Source organism: Rhinolophus hipposideros (genome assembly GCF_964194185.1).
Source record: "Rhinolophus hipposideros genome assembly, chromosome: 5".
NCBI lineage: Eukaryota > Metazoa > Chordata > Mammalia > Chiroptera > Rhinolophidae > Rhinolophus > Rhinolophus hipposideros.
Genome location: NC_138051.1, coordinates 18,191,141 through 18,213,197, shown reverse-complemented (window position 1 = coordinate 18,213,197; position 22,057 = coordinate 18,191,141). Strand labels below are relative to the sequence as shown.

Genomic DNA, 22,057 nt, shown 5'->3' with positions numbered 1-22,057 from the left:
CAAATGTCCATATACGAGGTCGGACAATTAAGTTCGCGAACTTTGTTGCAGTGATGTTGCTCACCTTTTTTGATATCAGGGATTATTCATTATGAATTTGTACCAACTGGACAAACTGTTAACCAAGTTTACTGTTTGGAAGTGCTGAAACGGCTGTGTGAAAAAGTTAGACCACCTGAACTTTTCCCCAACAATTCATGGCTCTTGCATCACGACAATGCACCAGCTTACACAGCACTGTCTGTGAGGGAGTTTTTAGCCAGTAAACAAATCACTGTATTGGAACACCCTCCCTACTCACCTGATCTGGCCCCCAATGGCTTCTTTCTTTACCCAAAGATAAAAGAAATATTGAAAGGAAGACATTTTGGTGACCTTCAGGACATCAAGGGTAATACGATGACAACTCTGATGGCCATTCCAGAAAAAGAGTTCCAAAATTTCTTTGAAGCGTGGACTAGGCACTGGCGTTGGTGCATAGCTTCCCAAAAGGAGTACTTCGAAAGTGACCGTAGTGATAGTCAGCAATGAGGTATGTAGCACTTTTTCTAGGATGAGTTCACGAACTTAATTGTCCGACTTCATATGTGCTGGCTGATTTTTAGCTTTATCCATTTGTTCCATTGGTCTGTTTGGCTATTTCTGCACCAGAGTCACAGTATTTTTTTTTTTACAGCTTTCAGTCTAGTAAGCCTTGATAACTCAACAAACTGATAATTTTACCTTGTTTTTCTTGCAATTGTTAAAAATATTTTTTTTTTGTTTAGTAACGTCTTTTTAAAAATTTTTATTTCCTGCTGCTATATAGGAAAAGAATTTTGTATGTTATTATACCCAACCTGATTTACTTCTCTTCTTAATTCTAATAATTTGATTACAGATTCTTAGATTTTCTATGTAGATAATGTCATTTGTGAATAGCAGCAGTTTGTTTCTTCCACTCTGATCTTCCTCTTATTTGTTTTACTTGTCTTACGACACTGATAGGCTCTCCAGTACAGCATGGAATAGAAGCAGTGAAAGGAAATGGTCATTATGTTCTTGATTTTTAAGGGAATGCTTCTAACAGTTTTCCAATAAATATGGTATTTACTGTTGGTTTTGGTCAATATTCTTTTATTTAAGTTAAGGAAATACACTTTTATTTCCTGTTTCCTAAGAATTTTTACCATGAATAGTTGTTAGATTTTATTAAATAAATGGCTTGTCTGCATCTACTGAATTAGTCATGGTTTTCTGCTATTAATATATTAAAGTGGTGACTCACATTGTTAATGTATTTTCTAATGTTAAACCATCCTTGGATTCCTGGAATAATTTTTCTTATGCATTACCAGATTCAATTTTCTAATGTTTTGCTTAGAAGTTTCATTTCTATGGTTTTAAGTGAGATTTAACTTTTAATTCTCATACTGTCTTTAATTTGATTTCAAGATTTATAAAATGAGTTAAGAATATTCCATATATTTCTCTTCCATGGAAATATATATTTAAGATTGCATTTATCAGTTCCATGAGTGCTTAGTACTGTATTTTGCCGTGTATAATGTGCTCCGGTGTATAATGAGCAACCACATTTTTGGCCCAAACTTTCTGGGGGAAAAAATCTTTCATTCAAATTTTTATTTGTTTATATTTAAGTACTTATTTTTTGTATTATAAAGGAATTTTCGCATTTATTTTTTTAATATGATGCAAGAAATTTTATGAAACAAATAATTACAAGACACAAGAACAGATACCAGCTACAAGAAATTTTATGTACTGGTAACAAATTTATGATATTTACGCATCATAGAAGGCCAAAAACTCTTATGCGTCAGAGAAGGCCAAAAAACTTTGTTGCAAGTTTGTCATAAGTTCAACAAAACTGATTATCATATCCCAGGGTATTTTTTTGCATACGGATATTGTTATTGATTCTAGAGTTACACTTTTAACTCATAAGCATAAACAAAAGAATTAAAAACATTTATATAGATACGGAATTAGTACACCAATCTATAATACGCATCCTTATTTTTCCCTCACAAATTTGGGCAAAAGAGTGTGCATCATACATGGCAAAATATGGTATATCTTGTCTTTATGACTATATATATATATATATATACATATATATATATAACATCTTATATATATAATTTATATATATAAATTACATATAAATGTATATATATATAAATTTATATATATATTATATATATATTTCCACTGGAATATTTATCAGTTCATATGAATATTTTGGGCTGTTTTGTTTGGAAAGATAAAAAATATACTTGTTTTTAACATTCTCATGCTTATAGAAAAATTGCAAGAAAATACAAAGGACTTTTTTGGTGAATATGAGAATGAGTTGACAACATGGTACCTCATCACTTTTGAATACTATAATGTATATTTCAGACAAATGAGGGACGTTCTCTTAAATAACCACACTGCAATCATCAAAATCAGGAAATGTACATTGATATCTAATCCTCAGGCTCCGTTTAAGTTTTAATAGTTGTTCCAGTACCACCCTTCATAGCAAAGAGATCCAGTTCAAAATCACATGTTGTCTTTGTCATTGCATTTAGCTCTTATGTCTTTTTCAGTCTTCAGTATGGTACAATTCCTTAATCTTTCCTTGACTTTCATGATCTTTACTTTTCAAAAATTTCAGGTTGTTTTTGCAGAGTGTTCCTCAATTTTGAATTATAATTGGTTTTCTGTTTCTTCATGATTAGAGTTAGGTTTTTGCATCTTTGGTGGGAATATCACAGCAGTGATAGCTAGTTTTTCTCATTGAATTCTATCAGGCAGTGCACAGTTTTGATATGTACCGTTATTGGTGATGTGCACTTTGATCACTTGATATAAGTGGTATCTTCCAGGTTTTTCTAAGTGAACTTACTTTTTTTCTCATTGTGATTAATAAGCATATATAGGGGAGAAGCACTTTGAAACTGCAAAATCTCTTCAAAATGCTTTCAATTTATTTGTTTATTTATATAAGTGTGGACTCATTGTTTCCTTACTCATTTTGTTTTTGTCTGCTACATCTTTCACTTACTGAGGGAGGCATGTCAGAATTTCTATCTGTGATGGTAGCTTTGTTAATACCTCCTTTTACTTCTTTCCTTTTTGTTACTAGTTTTCTTCTTAATTTGCTAAGAAAATCCACATACTGACCTTTTCAAAATAGTAAAGTCATTCACCATTTGAGGTCTGGAGGGCAAAGGTACTAAATGATGAGATGCCCCACAATACACATCCACTGTTTCGGGTTCTTTGTAAACCACTTACCTATTTTTGCTTTCGTTGCCTGTGCTTTTGGTATCATACCCGAAAAAGATGGTACAGTCCCAAAGACTAAATGCTCATGATTCCAGAGCTCCCAGCTGAAACTTATCTCTCATGGAATTTTTTTTTATCTTTTCCTTTTTGCTTTTTTTTCTTTTTCTTTTTAATCGTGGCAAGAACACTTAATTAACATGAGATCTACCTTAACAGATTTTAAGTGTGTAATACAGTATTGTTAACTATAGGCACACTGTTGTACAGCAGATCTCTAGATCTTAATCATCATGTGTAAATGAAACTTTATACCTGTTGAACAGCAAACTCCCCATTTTCTCCCTCCCCTAGCCCGTCAATCACCGTTCTGTGTTCCACTTCTCTGTGTTTGACTTGTTTATATACCTCATATAAGTATCACACAATATTTGTTCTTATGTAATTGGCTTATTTCATTTAGCACAGTGCTCTCAAAATTCATCCATGTTGTAGCATATGGCAGGATTTCCTTTTTTTTTAAGACTGAATAATATCTCATTATATATATATCACATTTCTACTTTGGAGAAATGTCTATTCAAGTCCTTTGCCCATTTTTTAATTGAGTTCCTTATATATTTTGGATATTAACCCCTTATCAGGTATATGATTCGCAAATATTTTCTCCCATTCTAGAGGTTGTCTTTTCACTCTAATTGTTCCTTTGCTGTTCCTTTTTAGTTTGACATAATCCCACTTATCTATTTTTGCTTTTGTTCCCTGTGCTTTTGGTATCATATCCAAAAATATCATTGCCAAGACCAATGTCATGAAGTTTATCCCATATATTTTCGTCTAGTGATGTTACAGTTTCAGATTTTATATTTAAATCTTTAATCTGTTATTAGTTGATTGGTATAAGGGTAAAATTTCATTGTTTTGCATGTTGCTCTCCAGCTTTCCCAGCACCATTTGTTGAAGAGACTGTCCTTTCTCCGTTAGTATTTTTGACATCTTTGTTGAACATTATTTGGCCATATATGCATGGATTTATTTCTGGGCTCTCTGTTTTGTTCTATTGGTCTATATGTCTGTCTTTATGCCAGTACCCTACTGTTTTAATTACAATAGCTTTGTAATATATCTTGAAATTAGGAAATGTGAGGCCTCCAGTTTTGTTTCTTTTTTAAAAATTGTTTTAGCTATTCAGGGTCCTTTGTGGTTTTATAGGAATTTTAGGATTTTTTTTTATTTGTGTAAAAAAATGCCAATGGGATTTTGATAGAGATTTCATTGAATTAAAATCACTTTTGCTGGTATGGACATTATAATAACATGTCTTTCAGTCCACGAACATGGTATGTCTTTCCATTTATTTGTGTCTTCTTTGATTTTTTTCATCAATGTTTTGTAGTTTTCAGTGTACAAGTCTTTCATCTTCTTAATTGAGTTCCTAAGTGTTTTGTTCTTTTTGATGCTATTGTAAATAGGATCGTTAATTTCCCGTATCTCCTTGTATTTCTATCAATTTTTGCTTTATATGTATATTGAGGTTATATTATCAGACTCATATATTAGAATTATGTATCTTTTAATAAATAGGAAATTTTAATCCTTTTTTTAATGTACTGTTTTCTCTGTAACAATGATTTTTACCTTTGAAACTATTTTATCTGATAATTAAAACAGCTACCCTAGTTGTATATGGCCTGGCATATGTTTGAAAGGTTTTTTCATCCTTTTTTTTCTACAAACTTTTTTCTGGTCTTATATCTTAGGTATGTTACTTGTAAATAACATATGCCTTGATTAAAAAAATATTTTAATAATCTGTCTCTTAACTGGTAAATTTAGTCCAATTATATTTATAATGATTATTTTGATATTTAATACCAACCTATTTTGTTTTCTATTTGTTCTACTTTATCCTTTTTTATTTCCTGACTTTCTGTGGAACTTATTGAGTTTTAATAATTACGTCGTAAAGTTATATGCCGTTTCTATCATTTTAATGATTATCTCAATACCTTCCATTTCTATATTTTAATGATTAGCTTAAAATTTCAGCCTGTATCCCTATGTTAGTAGAATAAAAATACTAATCAAGAGCTCTGCCCTCCTCCTGAACTAACTCCTTTTATTCCCTCCCAAATTACAAGTTTAGTTGTTCGGTATTTTAGTTCCATCTTGTTTTTTTACCTTTCAAATGAGACATTATTTTGATTTCATAGATTTTTTTTTAATTAAAATTTATTGGGGTGACAATGGGTAGTAAAATTACATGGTTTTCAAGTGTACAATTCTGTAATACATCATCTATATATTACATTGTGTGTTCACCACCCAGAGTCTGTTCTCCTTCCATCACCATGTATTTGACCCTGTTTATTCTCATCTACCACCGCCCTCCCCCCTTACCGTAACTCTGGTAACCACTAAACTATCGTCTGTGTCTTTGAGTTTTTGTTTCTTTGTCTTCTTCCTTTGTTCCTTTCAGTTTTATATGCAACATATCAGTGAAATCATATGGTTCTCGACTTTTTCTGTGTGATTTATTTCGTTTAGCCTAATAATGTCAAGATCCATCCATGTTGTCACAAATGGCACTATTTCATCTTTTCTTATAGCAGTGTAGTATTACGTTGTGTGTATATACCACGTCTTCTTTATCCAGTCATCTATGAGAGGACATTTCGGTTGTTTCCAAGTCTTGGCCTCTGTAAATAAAGCTGCAGTGAGCATCTGAGCACATATATCTTTATGGATAAATGTTTTCATAAATTTAGTTCTTTTTATAATACATTTTACTAGTTTCTTGCTTACTGTTTTTGAGTTGCAACATTTTCTTGCAGGTTCATTTTATTGCTTCTTGAAAAAATTTCTAGGCATTCTTTCACTGAGAGTCTCTTAGTGGTAAACTCAGTTTTTATGTGTCCAAAAGTAGCTTTATTTACAATAATTCTGGAAGGACAGTTAAGGGGGATATAATATTCTAGGATAATAATTATTTCTACTTTAATATTTTTAGGATCTTACTTTCCACAGTCTGCTTAGAAGTCTGTAGAAATCTTTTGTAGATAACTTATATTTCTTTCCATCACTGGCTACTTTTAAGCTCTTTGTTCTTCACAGTTTCTCTACTGTGTGTCTCCATAGAGATTATTTTTCTCTCCTGGCGTGGATGTTGTTGTGCTTTCTGAACCTAAGAATTTGTTTTCCATTAACTTTGGAAATTTTTCAGCTGTTATCTTTTCCAGTATTGCGTCTCACCTATTTTTTCTACTTCCTTCTTCTGGAACTCTAGCCAGTCACATGTAAGTCCTCATTCTATCTTCCATATCGCTTAATACGTAATTCAGATGTTTTGTTGAATATATCATTATCTGAAGTTGTTCAGAGTCTAATTCTGCTGTTTTTGTTTTTATTTCTGCCAAACTTCACAGCTTATTTCTTTAATTTCATGATTCTGGAATGTAGCATAGGCTTATAATGAAAAATAGTAGTCCCCTCTCCCACGGCTAAATTCTGCATCCAAGCAGCAATTATCTCTCTCTTAGCTGCTGCTTCTGTAATTTAACCTTATGTTTCTAAATAACATCCGTTTTAGACATTACCTGTTGGTTTCCTATTATGGAAGGTGAGGATTCCATGATAGTTTCCCTCATCCCATTCTTCTAATATTGTTGTGTCACAGTATTTGTTTTTGTTGTAATTGTAAATATTGCTCACTGAGCCAAGAGTTATACTATGCTTGAACTTCTCTTGAACAGCGATTTTTTAACCTTGGAATTAATAATTGTTTAATTTATTGTTTGTTAGTTTTCTCCATATTTATTCCTCCCAGAGACTCCAGGTGATCTGTGAAAGTTCCCTAATGCTGTTTTCCATGTGATCAAATGCATCAGATAATCCATGAGTCCTGTTTTCTTCTGGTGTCCTCCCTCCTGGGAAAAACCCCTCCACTCCTGGATCCCCTGTCCTCCCACTCCATCCTGCTCATCCTCCAGCTGCTTTTTAGGCCAACTCCATCTCTGTAGTCACGGAGTGTCTCTTCACCATCCCCCTGGAAATTTACCTCTTTCCTGCTATACCTTATTTTCTTTTTTCAGTTTGGTAGAGTGGAAGAGAAAAGGTAGAGTGTCATGAGAAAGGATATGTAGAAGTTAGTTTTTTGAGACCTCTTGTATTGATTATCTATTGCTCTGTAATAAATTACTCCAAAACTTAGTGGCTTAAAACAACAATAAACATTTACTATTTTGCAGTTTTGGTGACCAGGAATTTGGAAGCAATTTAGTTGGATTGTTTTGGCTTAGGGAATCACATGAAGTTGCAGTGGCCAGCCAGGAAAGCAGTTATCTGAAGGCTTGATTGGGATCTGGAACATCTGCTTCCGAGGTGACTTACTCACCTGGTTTGCAAATTGTTGCTGGTTGTTTGTTGGCAGCCTTATTCACACAGGCCTCTCTACAGGCTGAGTGAGGCCCCCATAACCTGGTGACTGGCTTCTCTCACAGTGAGTGATCCAAAAGAGTAAGACAGAAATGACATGCTTTTTATGACCTAGATTTCAGCTACATTCTGTTCATTGGAAGTGAGTCATTAAGTCCTGCCACATTCAAAGAGAGAGAATTAGGCTTTACCTTTCAAGGGTAGAAACGTCAGATTTATTTATTGGACATATTTTAAAACTTCCACATCCTTCATGTCCAAAAATGTCTTCAAACTTGAGTATGGAATTCTAGCTGGTAGTCGTGTTTCCTCAGAATTTTGAAGGCATTGTTCCATTGTCTTCTAACTTCCAATATTGCTTATGAGAAGCCTCTTGTCATTTTGATTCCTGATCTTTCGTATGTTTTCTTCCTGAATACCTTTGAGAACTTTTCTTCATCATTGATGCTGTGGAATAGCAAGATGATGTGCCTTGGCTGGTCTCTTTTCATTCATTGTGACGGATACTCAGAGGTATCTTTTAACCAGGAAATTCATACTTGTATCTTCAGTTCTGGGAAATTTCTTTTTTTTTTTTTTTTTTTTTAAAACATTTATTTCAGATAAAATTAATATTTCCACAATTTAGGAGAAAGCAAACAAACTTCCTTGAGTCCATTGTTTTAGGTAATTGTGATTTCCATGAAAAGAATTACTGAGTATCTATCATTTGAATATTTGCCTACATGCTTGTTGGGAGCTTTTGTAGCCTTTTCTTGGTAGGAATTCCAGTTTTTCTGAATTCTTCCCTTTCCTTCAGGTATTCCATTTTGCATTCCTCATAAAAGGTGGGATCTTTATAATAAGCTGTTAGACAATCTTTCAATGCAGTATTTTCTTTCCGGCATTTTACTACCATAAGGATCCCAGAGTCCTTGCAACATTTGGTAAAATCTTAGATGTATCTTTTCTGGTGTCTTAGATATATCACTTTATAGAAAAAATATGAGGAGCCAAGAATTATGCAAATTAACCTTCAACTTGTTCAGAACATCTCTCTCGGGCCTTTTCTCTCATTATTTTAGGGATCAAAACATCTTTTTCAACATGTCTGAGATGCTGCTCTGCCGGGTCGAGCGCCATCTCGGCGACAGAGGAAGGCAGCCGCCTGGGAAATTTCTTATATTGTTTCTCTGATATTTTCTTCTCCATCATTTTCTGTTTTCCCTTTTTGGAACTCTTATTGGTTGGATGCTGGACCTCTAAGATTGATTTTTGATTATTATATTTTTGTTCCTGTTGTCCTTCCCTCTCTCTCTCCTTACTTATTTTGTTCCTTTTGAGAGTATATTCAACTTTCTCTTCCAATTTTTTACTGATTATTTTATTTCTATTATGTATTCAATTTCCAAGAGCTCTTATGTCCTCTGATTACTTTTTTTTTTTATATATTTTATAACATCCTGTTCTTTTTTCATGTGCAATCTCTTTTCTGTGTGGATATTAAATATAAGTTACTTTGAAATTTTTTTCTGTCTTGTCTCTATTTCTTTATACTTCTTTTCTGTTTGTTTTTTTCTCAGCCTTTCATTTTGAAGTTTTTTCACAAATAACTAGTCATCTTTAGCTATCATTCATATTTAAGAGTGAGTTAATAAAATCTGTGTGCAGAGCTTGTCAGCTGCTGAGTTCTGGAAGTTTTTGTTCCTTTTAAGAATGTATCATGGGCGGCCGGATGGCTCAGTTGGTTAGCGCATGAGCTCTGAATAGGGTTGCCGGTTCTATTTCCACATGGGCCAGTGAGCAGCGCCCTCCACAGCGAGGTTGAAGACAACAAGCTGCTCCTGAGCTTCCGGTGGGGCGGCCAGATGGCTCAGTTGGTTAGAACGTGAGCTCTCAACAACAAGGTTGCTGGTTTAATTCCTACATGGGATGGTGGGCTGCACCTCCTGCAACTAAAGATTGAAAACGGCGACTGGACTTGGGGCTGAGCTGCGTCCTCCACAATTAGATTGAAGGACAACAACAGATGGGTCCTGAAAAAACACACTGCTCCCCAAAATTCCCCAACAACAAAAAAAAGTTTTTGAAAAAATAAAAGAATGTATCAGCTTTCACTTGTGAGCTTAACGTGATAAGGAAGGCCTTCTGCTCTGCAGGCTTTTCGTGTATTTTTCCCTGGACTGCCATCCAGAGTCTCCTTCATTTCTTTTTGGAATTGGAAGTAGTACTCAAAGACTTTTCAGAATATTGCCCCTTCACTCATGTTTTTCCTTTACAAAAAGCACACTTGCATACATTGTACATAGTACAGATCTTGGGGTTCTAAGTTTAATTACCTTATTTAGAGATTATGGCATGAGATTGTGCCCCTCCCTTTATTTTATAACTGCAGGTGTGTGTTGATTTATTTTGTACATGTTCTTTGTACATTTCATTAGGACTTTGGGAAGAGAGTTTGTAATCTGGGTTCATTTGCAGTCTTATCCTAGAAGTCTCCCTAAATTTCAAATTCGGAATTTTTAATGTTTGCAGAGCAGTAATATGGATGTCTAATAATTTATGTAGCCAATACTCTATTATTGGATATAACTTTGTTCCTAATTTTATGCATCGTAAGCACTGCTATTGTGAGCATCTTGTTACATACAACTTTGGCTGAGGTTATTTTCTTAGGATAGAATCTCAAAGTGTAATTACTAGATCAAAGGATATAATCATTAAGATCCTTAATACTTGTTTCTAAATTGCTTCCCAAAGTATTGAGTTAGTTTATGTACTCAATATCAGTCAACATTGTGGATTATGATTTAAAAAACACCCAACTTTGCTAAGTGAAAAATGTCACATAATGCACATTTTAATTCTCTCTCTCTCTCTCTCTCTCTCTCTCTCTCTCTCTCTTTCTCTCTTTGTCTGTCTCTTTCATTTTGGTCTATTTTTGGCAGTATTTGGAGATAGGCAGTGTTTAGATTTTCTTACTGAGTTATCTATACTTGTTTAATGCTATCTCATGGTTATTGAGCATTTATCATGTTACAGATATTTTTTACTGTCTTTTACTTTTGTTTGCTTTTTAATATGAATGTGATTAAATGTATTAGTCTTTTCCTTTATGGTTTCTCCTAATTTTTGTGCTTTGAAAAGCTTCCTTTATCCCATCTTTTATTTAGTTCTTTTAGATTTCATTTGTAAATTTAAGTGTTTAGTCCATTTATTTTTATGTATAATGTGAGGCAAAGAATTCTGAGCTTTTTCTCTATGTAGCTAAACTCTTTTTTCTGTTGTTATTTATTGTCCGATTTCCAAATGATTTGAAAAGTCACCTTTATCATACACTAAAATTTCCCATAACCAGGGTCTGTTTCTGAGCTTTTAAATTCTATTCTGCTTATCTTTTTATTCCAGTGCAGCACACATTTAGAAAATGATGATAGGCTTAGAATATGTATCACTCTGGTAATGCTAGTCCTTCAAAATTTCCCAGCACTCCAGTCCTGAAGGACTGTGAGGTGCCTAAGTCAGGGAACTGCCAAAGAGGACGTGGTTCTGAACATGGGTCAGGGTGAGACCAGCCCTTGGAGCCACTTTCCTGGGCTCCTTGAAGCTGGCCTGATGAGATACACCATAGGTGTAAGCCGGGGAAGGGCTCAGTGAGCAGGTTCACTGAGTCTAGGGATGGAGATTAGAGGGATGTGGGGTCTACTGGAACTAGTAGATTTGGGCTCTAGTCTGATTTGCCAGTAAACAGGCTTGTCTCTTTTAGCAAGTCACTTAGTCTTCCTATAGTTTTGTTGAGAGATTTGGATATAATTTTACAATTTTGACTATCATGGAATTAATTTTAAATGATTATAAATAAAATTTGTACATGAGTCTTTCTCTTTGTGATATATTAGTCTTTTTTTAATATGATGTTGAGATAGTAGTGAGGAATAAAGGCCTAATTTTTGTTCCAGTGAGAAAAATAGGATCCATTTTATAATGACACATTTTAATGGACAGGTTTTCCATTATGGTGACAGCTGGGACCTGCATATATTTAAAAGGGGCCGTGGGAGCTTAGTATGAGTTTTTTATAAAGTAAATATTTACCTCTTTATCACATATAAATTTAGATGTCCTTAAACAATTAAAATACAGATTTATAGCTAAATTTATATTTAGATTCTATGTTTTGTAGCTTTATTTCTTTCATATATGTATGACCTTTCATCTTTAAAAAAGTGAACGAAACCACCATACATTAAAGAGTAAGTTATTTAGTACTCTTAATTTTTTCCCTTCTACTTATGTGTAATCTGTTTTTTTTCAGAGTGAAAAGCTTTTGTTATATGATACAGTCCAGAGTGAACTGGAGGAAAAGATAAGAAGGCTTGAAGAGGACAGGCACAGCATTGATATTACCTCAGGTAATCGGCATGATGTGATTGCGGCGTTCGATTTCAGTGATACTGAACCCTTCCTTGGTTTACAGCAGTGTCTCGTAATGTCTCAGTCAACTAATATAATTGTGACATAAATGAAGTGTTCTAATGAGAGAGGAAAAGGGAAGATGTCTAAAGAATTTGATAAGATTGTGATTGTTGCTTTGATTTGAACTCACACTTCAGGAAGAAGAAAATGGAGCACATGAAAAGGGACAAAATAGAAATGTGATAGGAATTATAAGAATAATATAAGAAAAGTAAGAATATTATTATAATACGAGAATGGTATTGGAAGACAATAACAATAGTCTTTGAAGACATCTAGAGTATATATTCTTCCCTCTAAGTCTTAAAAGACTGTTATGTGTAAGAAGGATTAAAAACCTTTTCTCTTTCTTACCATACAAACTAGGACAAATGAATAGAAGTTACATGGAGGCAGATTTGTGACTCAGGAAAAGGAAAAAACCCGTTAATAATTAGAGTAGCCCAGTGTGAAATTAGCTTTTCAGGGGTATTGTGGAAAGGCTTTCTCCATTGGGCGGAATATTTACTAGATTATCCTATAGTTCTTGCATAAGTATTGTTTGATTTGGTGTAAATCCTATTTCTCTGGTATAAAGTAGGCGTAGTAGAGTCAGATAAGCTGAGCTCTAATGTCACTGCTCCATTATCTGCTAGTTGGGTGAGACAGTCACTTTAGCATTTCTAAACTGGTCTCCTCATCTGCAAAATTGAAGGAATGAGAATACTTACCTCAGAGGTAGCTCTGAGGATTAGTTGAGGCAATTCATGTAATATGTATTTAACAAAGTGCCGGACATATATTCATCAATTATTAGTCATTAAGTGCCAAGTTGATTTTTACTTTAGTAAAGGCAGAGAAAAACTGATAAATATATAACTGTTAATGAAATTATATATATAGTCATGTGTATATGTACATAGGTGCCAATGAAGTTTCGCCACTGTGAAATTATATATAGTGCTTTTTTCCTCCTTTGATCTCCAGAAATTAGCTAATGCTTAATATTTATTTACTTGCCAGAGCTGTGGAATGATGAACTTCAGTCAAGAAAAAAGAGGAAGGATCCTTTCAGTCCTGACAAAAAGAAGCCAGTTGTTGTTTCAGATATCCTTTTCCAAATTTTCTGGGGTTTTTTGATGTTGTTGTTTTTTTGCCTTGATGTTCATTTTTGTATTGTGTACAGCTTTGTCACTTCTGTTAGTATACATTGCTTTATTTGCAATACCTTGTAATAAGCAAACAATTTATAAAACTAATTAAAGGCAGAAAGATATAGTTTAGATTAAGAGGGGTAGGAGAAGGGTAGAAATTTAGTTACAATTTCAACTTCAAAAATTAATACAGCTTTATAGTTCACAAGGGCTTTGATGTGAAACAGCTGTTTAGTATTAGCATGATTGCTTAATTCTTGTGTTCTTTTTAACATTTTTAATGTTTCTAATATTGGAGTGTCTTTAAGTTAAATTATTAGGTTGGTGCAAAAGTAATTAAGGTTTTGGACCATGTATTTTAAATCATTATAACTAGGCTCAAACATATCTTTATTAATCAAAATAGTAACAATTACAATCAACACATTTTTGCCAACGAGAAATAAGTTTGTTTATTCCTGTCGTGTAAAAATCCGTGCTTCGGGATTTGATGAACTCTTGGAAAGTATTTTCTGCATCCTGCTGATTGTGGAAGCATTTTTCCTGCAAAAAGTTGTCAAGGTGCTTGAAGAAGTGGTAGTCTTTTGGCGAGAGGTCAGGTGAATATGGCAGATGAGGTAAAAACTTCGTAGCCCAATTCATTTAACTTTTGAAATTGTTGGTTGTGCAACGTGTGGTTGGGCATTGTCGTGGAGAAGAATTGGGCCCTTTCTGTTGACCAGCAGGCATTTCAGTTTTCGGTGCATCTCATGGATTTCTGAGCATACTTCTCAGGTGTAATGGTTTCGCTAGGATTTAGAAAGCTGTAGTGGATCAGACCAGCAGCAGAGCACCAAACAGTGACCATAACCTTTTATTGGTGCACGTTTGGCTTTGGGAAGTGCTTTGGAGCTTCCTCAGTCCAACCACTGAGCTGGGCATCACCGGTTGTCATATAAATCCACTTTTCCTCGCGTGTCACAATCTGATCGAGAAATGGTTCATTGTTGTTGCGTAGAATGAGAAGATGACACTTCAAAATGACGACATTTTTGATTTGTGGTCAGCACATGAGGCACCCACCTACCGAGCTTTTTCACCTTTCCAATTTGCTTCAAATACCGAATGACTGTAGAATGGTCGACGTTGAGTTCTTTGGCAACTTCTCGCGTAGTTGTAAGAGGATCAGCTTCGATGATTGCTGCTAATTGGTTGTTGTCAACTTCTGATGACCGGCCACTATGCTCCTCATCTCCAAGGCTCTCATCTCCTTTGCAAAACTTTTTGAACCACCGCTGCACTGTGATTTCGTTAGCAGTTCCTGGGACAAATGCGTCGTTTTTTGTTTGTTTTCTTTTTTGCGAGCTGCCGCCACTGCTTTACGACCCATTTTGAACTCGAGTAAGAAGATTGCTCGAATTTGCTTTTTGTCTAACATCATTTCCGTAGTCTAAAATAAATATAAAACAAGCAGCAAATAGTAAGCAGCAAATAATAAGTCATTAGCAAAAAAACAAAGTGAGAAATGCGGATTAAAATGATGTATAACATAACCACATTTGTTTAAGAATGTATTCTAATATCAAATGGCAAATTTCAGCAATGCAAAAACTGCAATTACGTTTGCACCAACCTAATAATATGTGTATTCAATCTTGGCATTCCCTATGGTACCCTCCCATTGCCCCTGCTTTCCACTCCCACTTCAAAACAGTGATTAGGTAGGTTGTGTATCTTACAATGATATCATTGAATTAAGAAAATATGGTTAATAGCATTTGAAGTACTGGAATATATCCTAGTACTTAGGTTTTTCAAGAAGAATTTGAAGTCAGAAATCAGCATGGCAAGGGATTATATCCAGAAATCATTGTTCTATTCTCTGAAAAAACAAAACTTTGGAAGTATAATTCAAAGTGTGAAATTCTTACAGCTAAATTGACCTTGACTTTTCAACGTCCATATATAGTTTATATGCTACAAGATCTTGATATTCTTGAAGACTGGACAACAATTAGGAAGGTATGATTAAAGAGCAATGGAATACAAGAATATTTTTATAGTCTACTTTTTAAGATTCTGTGATTTTTCACTAATACATCAAAATATGATTATTATAAATATGCTTTATTTTGCAACAGTCTCTCTAAGGGAATACTAATACAGATAACAGTGGATTGTAGGAGTATATTAAGAATGACAGGTCAGCAGTTTGACTGTATTTTTTCTTGTAATAATGTAATAATTTATGCAAAAGTACAGAAAAGCATTAATTTAGGGACCCCAAAATAATAACCATTCTATGCCTAGTCCTTAGCCTGGTCGTGGCTCACAGAAGGCACTCAATAAATATTGGTTGAACGAATGAAAATGAAAATTTGAACCCTTATTATATGTCTTCCATTGTGTCATTAAAGATTCCAGAATTGTAGGATTTTCTATGCTTGTTTGACAGGGGAGACTTTTGTTTTCCTTAACAATTTTTCCATTTTTAGAAACTTTTTAGTTGAGAATTAGAGATTATTTTAGGTATTGTTAACACCTCCTGGAGAAATTGTTATTTTTTATATGCATATTCCTTGTGGTCTTAGGTATTAACAACTTATTAGAACAGCTGAAGATTATATTTTACTGTGTTTGTTACTGAGCTTGTCAGTAGTCACTCTATATATTAAGTAGGTGCCAAAATATACGTTGTCTATGAACTCAGACAATGTCTTTCTTTCTCTCTTTTTTTTTTTCAAATGAAGGCGATGGCTACACTGGGTCCACACAGAGTAAAAACAGAATGTAAGTCATTTAGTCTGACTTCAGAAATCTTCATGCAGACTTGTTGAATCAGGGTTGCTCAATCATGCACATGCTAAAGAACTCCCCATCAGTGGTTTCTTTTTATCAGTTAACACTATACCTGGAATTATGAGGAATTCTAGAGTTTTTGCCTCATGTTTCAAGATTTCTGAATGAAATGTATTTTTTCTTTTAGTGTTTTAGTGGCATTACTATTGCAATAGAGGATCAGTAATTTAAAAAGTATTTAGTATTTTTTTATGGGTTCAGTAATTCTATAGGGAGAGTGTATGGAGTCTGTGGATTGCCTTCAGGGAGCCTGTGGATCCTCTGGAACTGTAAAAATTTTTTCTGTGCCTGCCTTTTCTACAAGAGAGATTAGATTGCTTGCGGTGGAATCCATCAAAAAAAAAAAATTTACACACCACTGGGGCGGCCGGATAGCTTAGTTGGTTAGAGCGCAAGCTCTCAACAACAAGGTTGCTGCATGGGATGTTGGGCTGCGCTCCCTGCAACTAAAGAATGAAAACAGTGACAGGACTTGGGGCTGAGCTGCGCCATCCACAGCTAGATTGAAGGACGACGACTTGGAGCTGATGGGCCCTGGAGAAATACACTGTTCCCCAATATTCCCCAGTTGAAAAAAAAAATTTACACACCACTAAGATCAGCACATTCTGATATACCTTAGTAAAATTCATATTAAATTATACTTTCTTGACTTGTCTTGAAAGTCTAAAATCAGTGCCAAAGTAGTGATGGACATTATTGTCTTGAACTATTTCTGCCTTCTTTCACTGTATGTGAAATTTCCTAATCCTCCTGAAAAAGGATTCTATAAGAATCTATAAGAGATCTATAAGTAATCTATAAGAGATCAAATTCTGTTTTATATTTAAGCCAAGGATTTCTTTAAACTTTATATCACGTCATGAAATTGTAAATATATTCTACTAAACTACTTCCTTTAGGAATTAACTGGAAGGGTAACTCCCTAAATCTCTAGGTTGTTAACATTTTGAGTCATTTTGAGAATCTCTCTAAACTATTGAATGGGACTCCTCCCCCTACCCCTTTTATCTTTAGCATTGTGTCCTATTTGTTTTCTTCATGGCACTTACCACAATTTGTAATTTTTAATATATTGTTTACTTTACATGTTAATCTGTCTCCTGATAGTAACTGTGTTCCCCCAAAAATAAGACCTAGCCAGACCATCTGTTCTAATATGTCTTTATGAGCAAAACTTAATAGAAGACCCGGTCTTATTTTAATATAATAAAAGACCGGATATAATATGACATAATATAATATAGTATAATAGTATAATATAGTAGTGTAATATAATATGTAATATAATATATAATACCAGGTCTAATACAATACTGGGTCTTATATTAATTTTTGCTCCAGAAGACACATTAGAGCTGATGGGTTGGCTTGGTCTTATTTTCGGGGAAACATGATATTATAAGCACCACAAAGGTCAGAATCATATTTCTTTCAGTCACAATGCTTAGAAAAACACATTTATTGAATGAATGAATGCATGCATGCTTACTGAACACCTTCTGTATACCAGGGACTATTTGAGGTTCTGGGAATACAGTGATGGAAGAAGTGGACCTCCTGCAACTCACTTGGGAGAGGCGGAATAATAAATATGGAAATAAATAATTAAGAAGATAATGGCAAATTGTAATAATTGCTATGAAGGAAATAAAAAGTTGTGATAAAGATTAACTGAGGTGTGGGTCGGGTGGTTGGAGAACACCTTTCTGAAGAGGTGACATTTGAATGATGAAGAGGTGCCTACTTCACGATATACTTTTGACAGTGTGCTTCCTTCCTAAAGAACATTTTTTCTCTGAGTTTATCTGATTAGTGCCACACCATTTCTAGGATTTAAAAAGGGAAGTTCTACTTAGCACATTTCCTTCTTAGAGTCAAAGACCTGGGGAGCTCTTGGGTTATATATTAAACTCTGCTTTTTTGTAAATGTCAGACAGCTTCAGGGAGGAAAATATGAAAATATGAAAAATAAAATTTTCAATGGAAACATGACAATTGCTATTTTAAATTCTACTTAAAATTGGCATTAGTAATTGATAATGTCTGACTTCCCCTTCTGGCACTTCTCTAGTTAATTGATGATTTAACATATATTATTTAGCTTTGTTTAATAATTATATTAAAAACTTAGGAATTGTATTTTAAAAGTAAGAAATTAAATTCTCTTATTTCTATTAGTTTTAGGTTTGTTATCTAAGAAATATTTTTAGTGTTTTTTTACATATGTGCATGGATTGGTGTTAATTCTTAATGTTCTGCACTTTTGTTCTGACAATGTCTTATTAATATAACAGTTTTTGAACTGATCCCTTTAGTGCCTGTGAAACTGGAAAAACACCTGCACAGTGCTAGATCTGAAGAGGGAAGGTTGTATTATGATGGTGAATGGTATATACGTGGACAAACAATATGTATTGACAAAAAAGATGAATGCCCTACAAGGTAAAAAGCCTTTATCATTTTAGTGTTGCTTAGTATTAGAGTTTACAACATTGGTGTCCATAAATATTTGCTACCTCCATAGTGTGTTTATAATACATCATTAGTTGCACATGGATCCTGTTTTCCTCCTGACATAAATCATTTGATTACCAAGTGTGTATATCAGTATTAATATTTATATACCACAGTTACATATTAACTTCATGAACACAAGCATTAACACAAGGGGAAATGATGGAATTACTGAGCCAGTTAAGAGATCTGTTACTTCTTATCTTAGATGACTTGTTATATGATCCTAATATTATGACCGTTAAACTAGAGTATTATGAACTTAACAGTGTGCTTCCATAATATATGGACCTGTTAATTTTTCCCTCTTTTGGTGTTTGATAGTATTTTGGATAAAAAGAATTTGTATCAATCAATTAGAGTAGGAAAGAAATGGAAAATTAATGAAAACTTTAAGAGTTACAGTAATTAAAGTATAACTTGAAAATTGCCTTTAAAAGACTTTATCTAGGCTTCAAGTTTATAGAACTATTGATATAGCCTTCTAAGTTTTGTCTTGTTGTGGACTTTGAAAAAATACCAATGCTAATCACTGCTTTAATTCCTTCAGTAGTTAAGGATATAATTTTCAGAGCAGTAACCTTCTACATTAAGAAAATATCTTTCTAGGTATCAGTGGTAAGTAAAGTGTGTTTGGAATACAATACTCATTTTCCAAATACAGTGGTTTTAATCGGGATTGTAATTTCAACTTTACATTTTTAGGATACGAGCAAATTTCTCATGGAAGCTCATCTAGCTAATTACTAGGTTACATATGATACCCCTGGATTCTTGGCTTTATTGTACTGCTTTTGAAACATTTTACTGCTACTTAACATAAATGTAGTTAAAAAAGAGATGAACTAACATAGAACAAATCCGTTTTTAAAAAGATTTCTATATAAAGAACAGTAATGTCCAAAAAAATCTATACAAATACCATAGATGCTTGACACTGGGAGTTAGGGATTGGTATTTGAAAGATTTTCTACAGCCCAGACTGATAGGAGTTGGAGGTTTAATACCAAATAAGTAGTGGTTTTCAGTTCCGCTATGTCTTTTTTTTGGGGGGTGGGCTGGGGATGGAGTAGGAACGATGTGCGTTTTATAGTTCTAATAATAGGTTTAGCTAACTCTCTTAACAAAAGAAAGAAAACTATCTGTTAAGTGTGTCTGAATGTGATGTTTTTGCCAATATACCCAGCCGATAGTCAACATTCTGGTAAAAAGCAATTACATACTTGAATCTATTCTTATAGTCCAGCTAGTTTGTTTTATAGCTAGTACTCTGAAATGAGTGGAAGAGGCATATTGTAATTCATTCATTCATTTCTTTTTTTTTTTTCTTTTAGTGCCATAATTACAACAATTAACCATGATGAAGTTTGGTTTAAGAGGCCTGATGGAAGCAAATCTAAGCTTTACATTTCACAGCTACAGAAAGGAAAATATTCAATTAAACATTCGTAATCATGATTTAAGTGTTATCTAAATCTACCTTATTAGTGTTACCAAGTGTGATGTGCCATGGGAATAAAAAATGTATTCAATAATTTAATATTCTCATTGAATCATGAGAGACTGTATTTGTAGGTAGTACTCTAAGTAGACCAAGTAGACCTCATATTGACATGTTATTAAAAGAGACAGTAAAAAAGTATAATCACGATCATCACATTTATTTGCCTTTTAGGTCTAATGACCAATAGGTACATGTAGTAGGGATTTCTTACTAAACTTTTTTCTTGGTTTTTATGCAAATCTATGTTTAGTGAACTATGTTGCTAAATGGCTACTTTTATCTGCAATTTTTAAAACTTTTCCACATCTTTGTTACTCATCATGTGTTTGTAAATAAGCCTCATAAAATGTTTCCTATAAATAGTTTTTACTAGTACATTAGTGTTTAATCAAAATTGAAAACGAGACTTATATATGTGAGTATGTATATATGGCACCATCAGCTTATTTAGAACTGATGGCCTTACTTTACAATCTTGTTTTACCCAAAAGTAAGCTTGGGTTTGAAAGAAAAGGAGCACTTTTGTAGACTAGCAGCTTACTTTCTTCTCTTCCTTGATTGTGTGGTGGTGACCTATTTTTACAAATTATACTTAACATTAATTAGTAAAATTGATGTCAAGTAATAACATGCTTCTTCTACCTGTATTTCTCGTGAACCTGTAGAGGGCAGGTATTTCTGCTCGGTGTTTATGATGCAGTCTAGAGGTAATGAACAGTATCTGACAGTATTGTGATGCTTGCTGTGCATGTCACGTCCGATCTTTCGAAACATTTTTAGTAAGTGTTTTCCAGAGGCAAAGCTAGGTTCTTATCCTAATTTTATTGCTAGGGCAAAATAGACAGGGATAATGTCCTTGAATCTGTTCTCAAATTAATAATTTTATCTTTGATGTTTCTACACTTTAAGGCCACTTGGTGCAATTTAGAAAGTATTGGCCTCTCTTCCTTAGCCACATTCAAAATTAACTTCTAAAACCTCAGGAACAAGTACAAAGAATCGGAACCCTCAATATAGCAGCACACTTGGCTGTAGTATGTATTAGGGTACAACCAAATCAAGTATTCCTGGTGGTCTTGTGCACTTTAATTTCTGTTATACTAAGACGTACGAGGAGGAGGAAGAGATCTACTTATTAACACTTAGGGAAGGAATATCTGCATTATTCCATTTGTTTTCTTACTATTTTACCTCTGCAAACATCTCCCTGTACAGATCACTACTTCACAGTTGCCAAATGTTAAAATATTTGACTTCTGAAATTCGTTATCGGCAAAGTTATGTACTTTGTTCTGTTTCTAATTAACCTTAGCAAATGTACATAATGTCATAATCTGATAGTATTTGACAGTACTTGTGTATACAATGTTTCATAAGCATTTTTAATAAGATTTGTATTTTTAAATTTAGTATATAATAAAAAGATGTGTTTGAGTGTCATTTGTAGTATCTTGAATTACTTTTGCATAAGTTTTTATTATTTACAAACTGTCTGCTTCCAAGAAGGATCTGAGCCATTGTACATTCATAGATATGGAGTGTTGAACAAATATTTCTGCTTCCCTAAACCACAGTTCAGCTTCTATTGGGATATATTTAGATATTTAAGACAGCTAAGTTATACTTAATTTAAAAATATGCATACATGTTATACTTTAATAAAAACGTACTGCCTGAGTTCTGAAATTCTAAATAGAAAGTTTTTTATTTTAAAAACTATGATGTAGCACATTTACTTTCAAAACCTTAATATTTATACTGAATATAACTATTTCATAATATTGGTATTGATTCAAGTAAGTATATGCTCATTTATGACTGAAGTACTATAAAATATATTTTGTTATTGGCAGTTTGCCATTAGATGTCTGGTCAAGAGGTTTAATTTAGGGGAATTGTT

General features: G+C 33.6%; 2 protein-coding genes across 5 annotated transcripts in view; one reads left to right on the top strand and one right to left on the bottom strand.

Annotated features, from left to right (window-relative positions):
- Positions 1-21,597, top strand: part of BRMS1L (BRMS1 like transcriptional repressor) — a 32,144-nt gene extending 10,547 nt beyond the window's left edge. For 2 of the 4 annotated variants that reach the window (XM_081050202.1, XM_081050200.1), the window contains 6 exons: positions 12,005-12,101; positions 13,168-13,251; positions 15,235-15,299; positions 16,028-16,067; positions 18,455-18,581; positions 19,988-21,597. In XM_081050202.1, coding sequence (XP_080906328.1) covers positions 12,005-12,101; positions 13,168-13,251; positions 15,235-15,299; positions 16,028-16,067; positions 18,455-18,581; positions 19,988-20,105 — 531 coding nt within the window. In that variant the 3' untranslated portion in view covers positions 20,106-21,597. Of the gene's footprint in view, positions 1-12,004; positions 12,102-13,167; positions 13,252-15,234; positions 15,300-16,027; positions 16,068-18,433; positions 18,582-19,987 lie in introns of all 4 variants that reach the window. The other 2 variants (XM_081050199.1, XM_081050201.1) reach the window with 1 other exon arrangement.
- LOC308497749 (COX assembly mitochondrial protein homolog) lies at positions 8,333-8,855 on the bottom strand. The gene is made up of 2 exons (XM_081048760.1): positions 8,724-8,855; positions 8,333-8,643 (listed from the first exon to the last, which is right to left on the bottom strand). Exons 1-2 carry the CDS (start codon positions 8,830-8,832, stop codon positions 8,432-8,434), a joined length of 321 nt encoding a protein of 106 aa, XP_080904886.1. The 5' UTR covers positions 8,833-8,855; the 3' UTR covers positions 8,333-8,431.
- Positions 21,598-22,057: the final 460 nt, after the last annotated feature.

Excerpts from the sequence above, each read along its gene's own strand:
- LOC308497749 (XM_081048760.1), bottom strand. The coding sequence starts at position 8,832 with ATGGCGCTCGACCCGGCAGAGCAGCATCTCAGACATGTTGAAAAAGAT. Across the intron at positions 8,644-8,723 it reads ATGTTCTGAACAAGTTGAAG|ATTTTACCAAATGTTGCAAG; the intron begins GTTAATTTGCAT and ends GATACATCTAAG.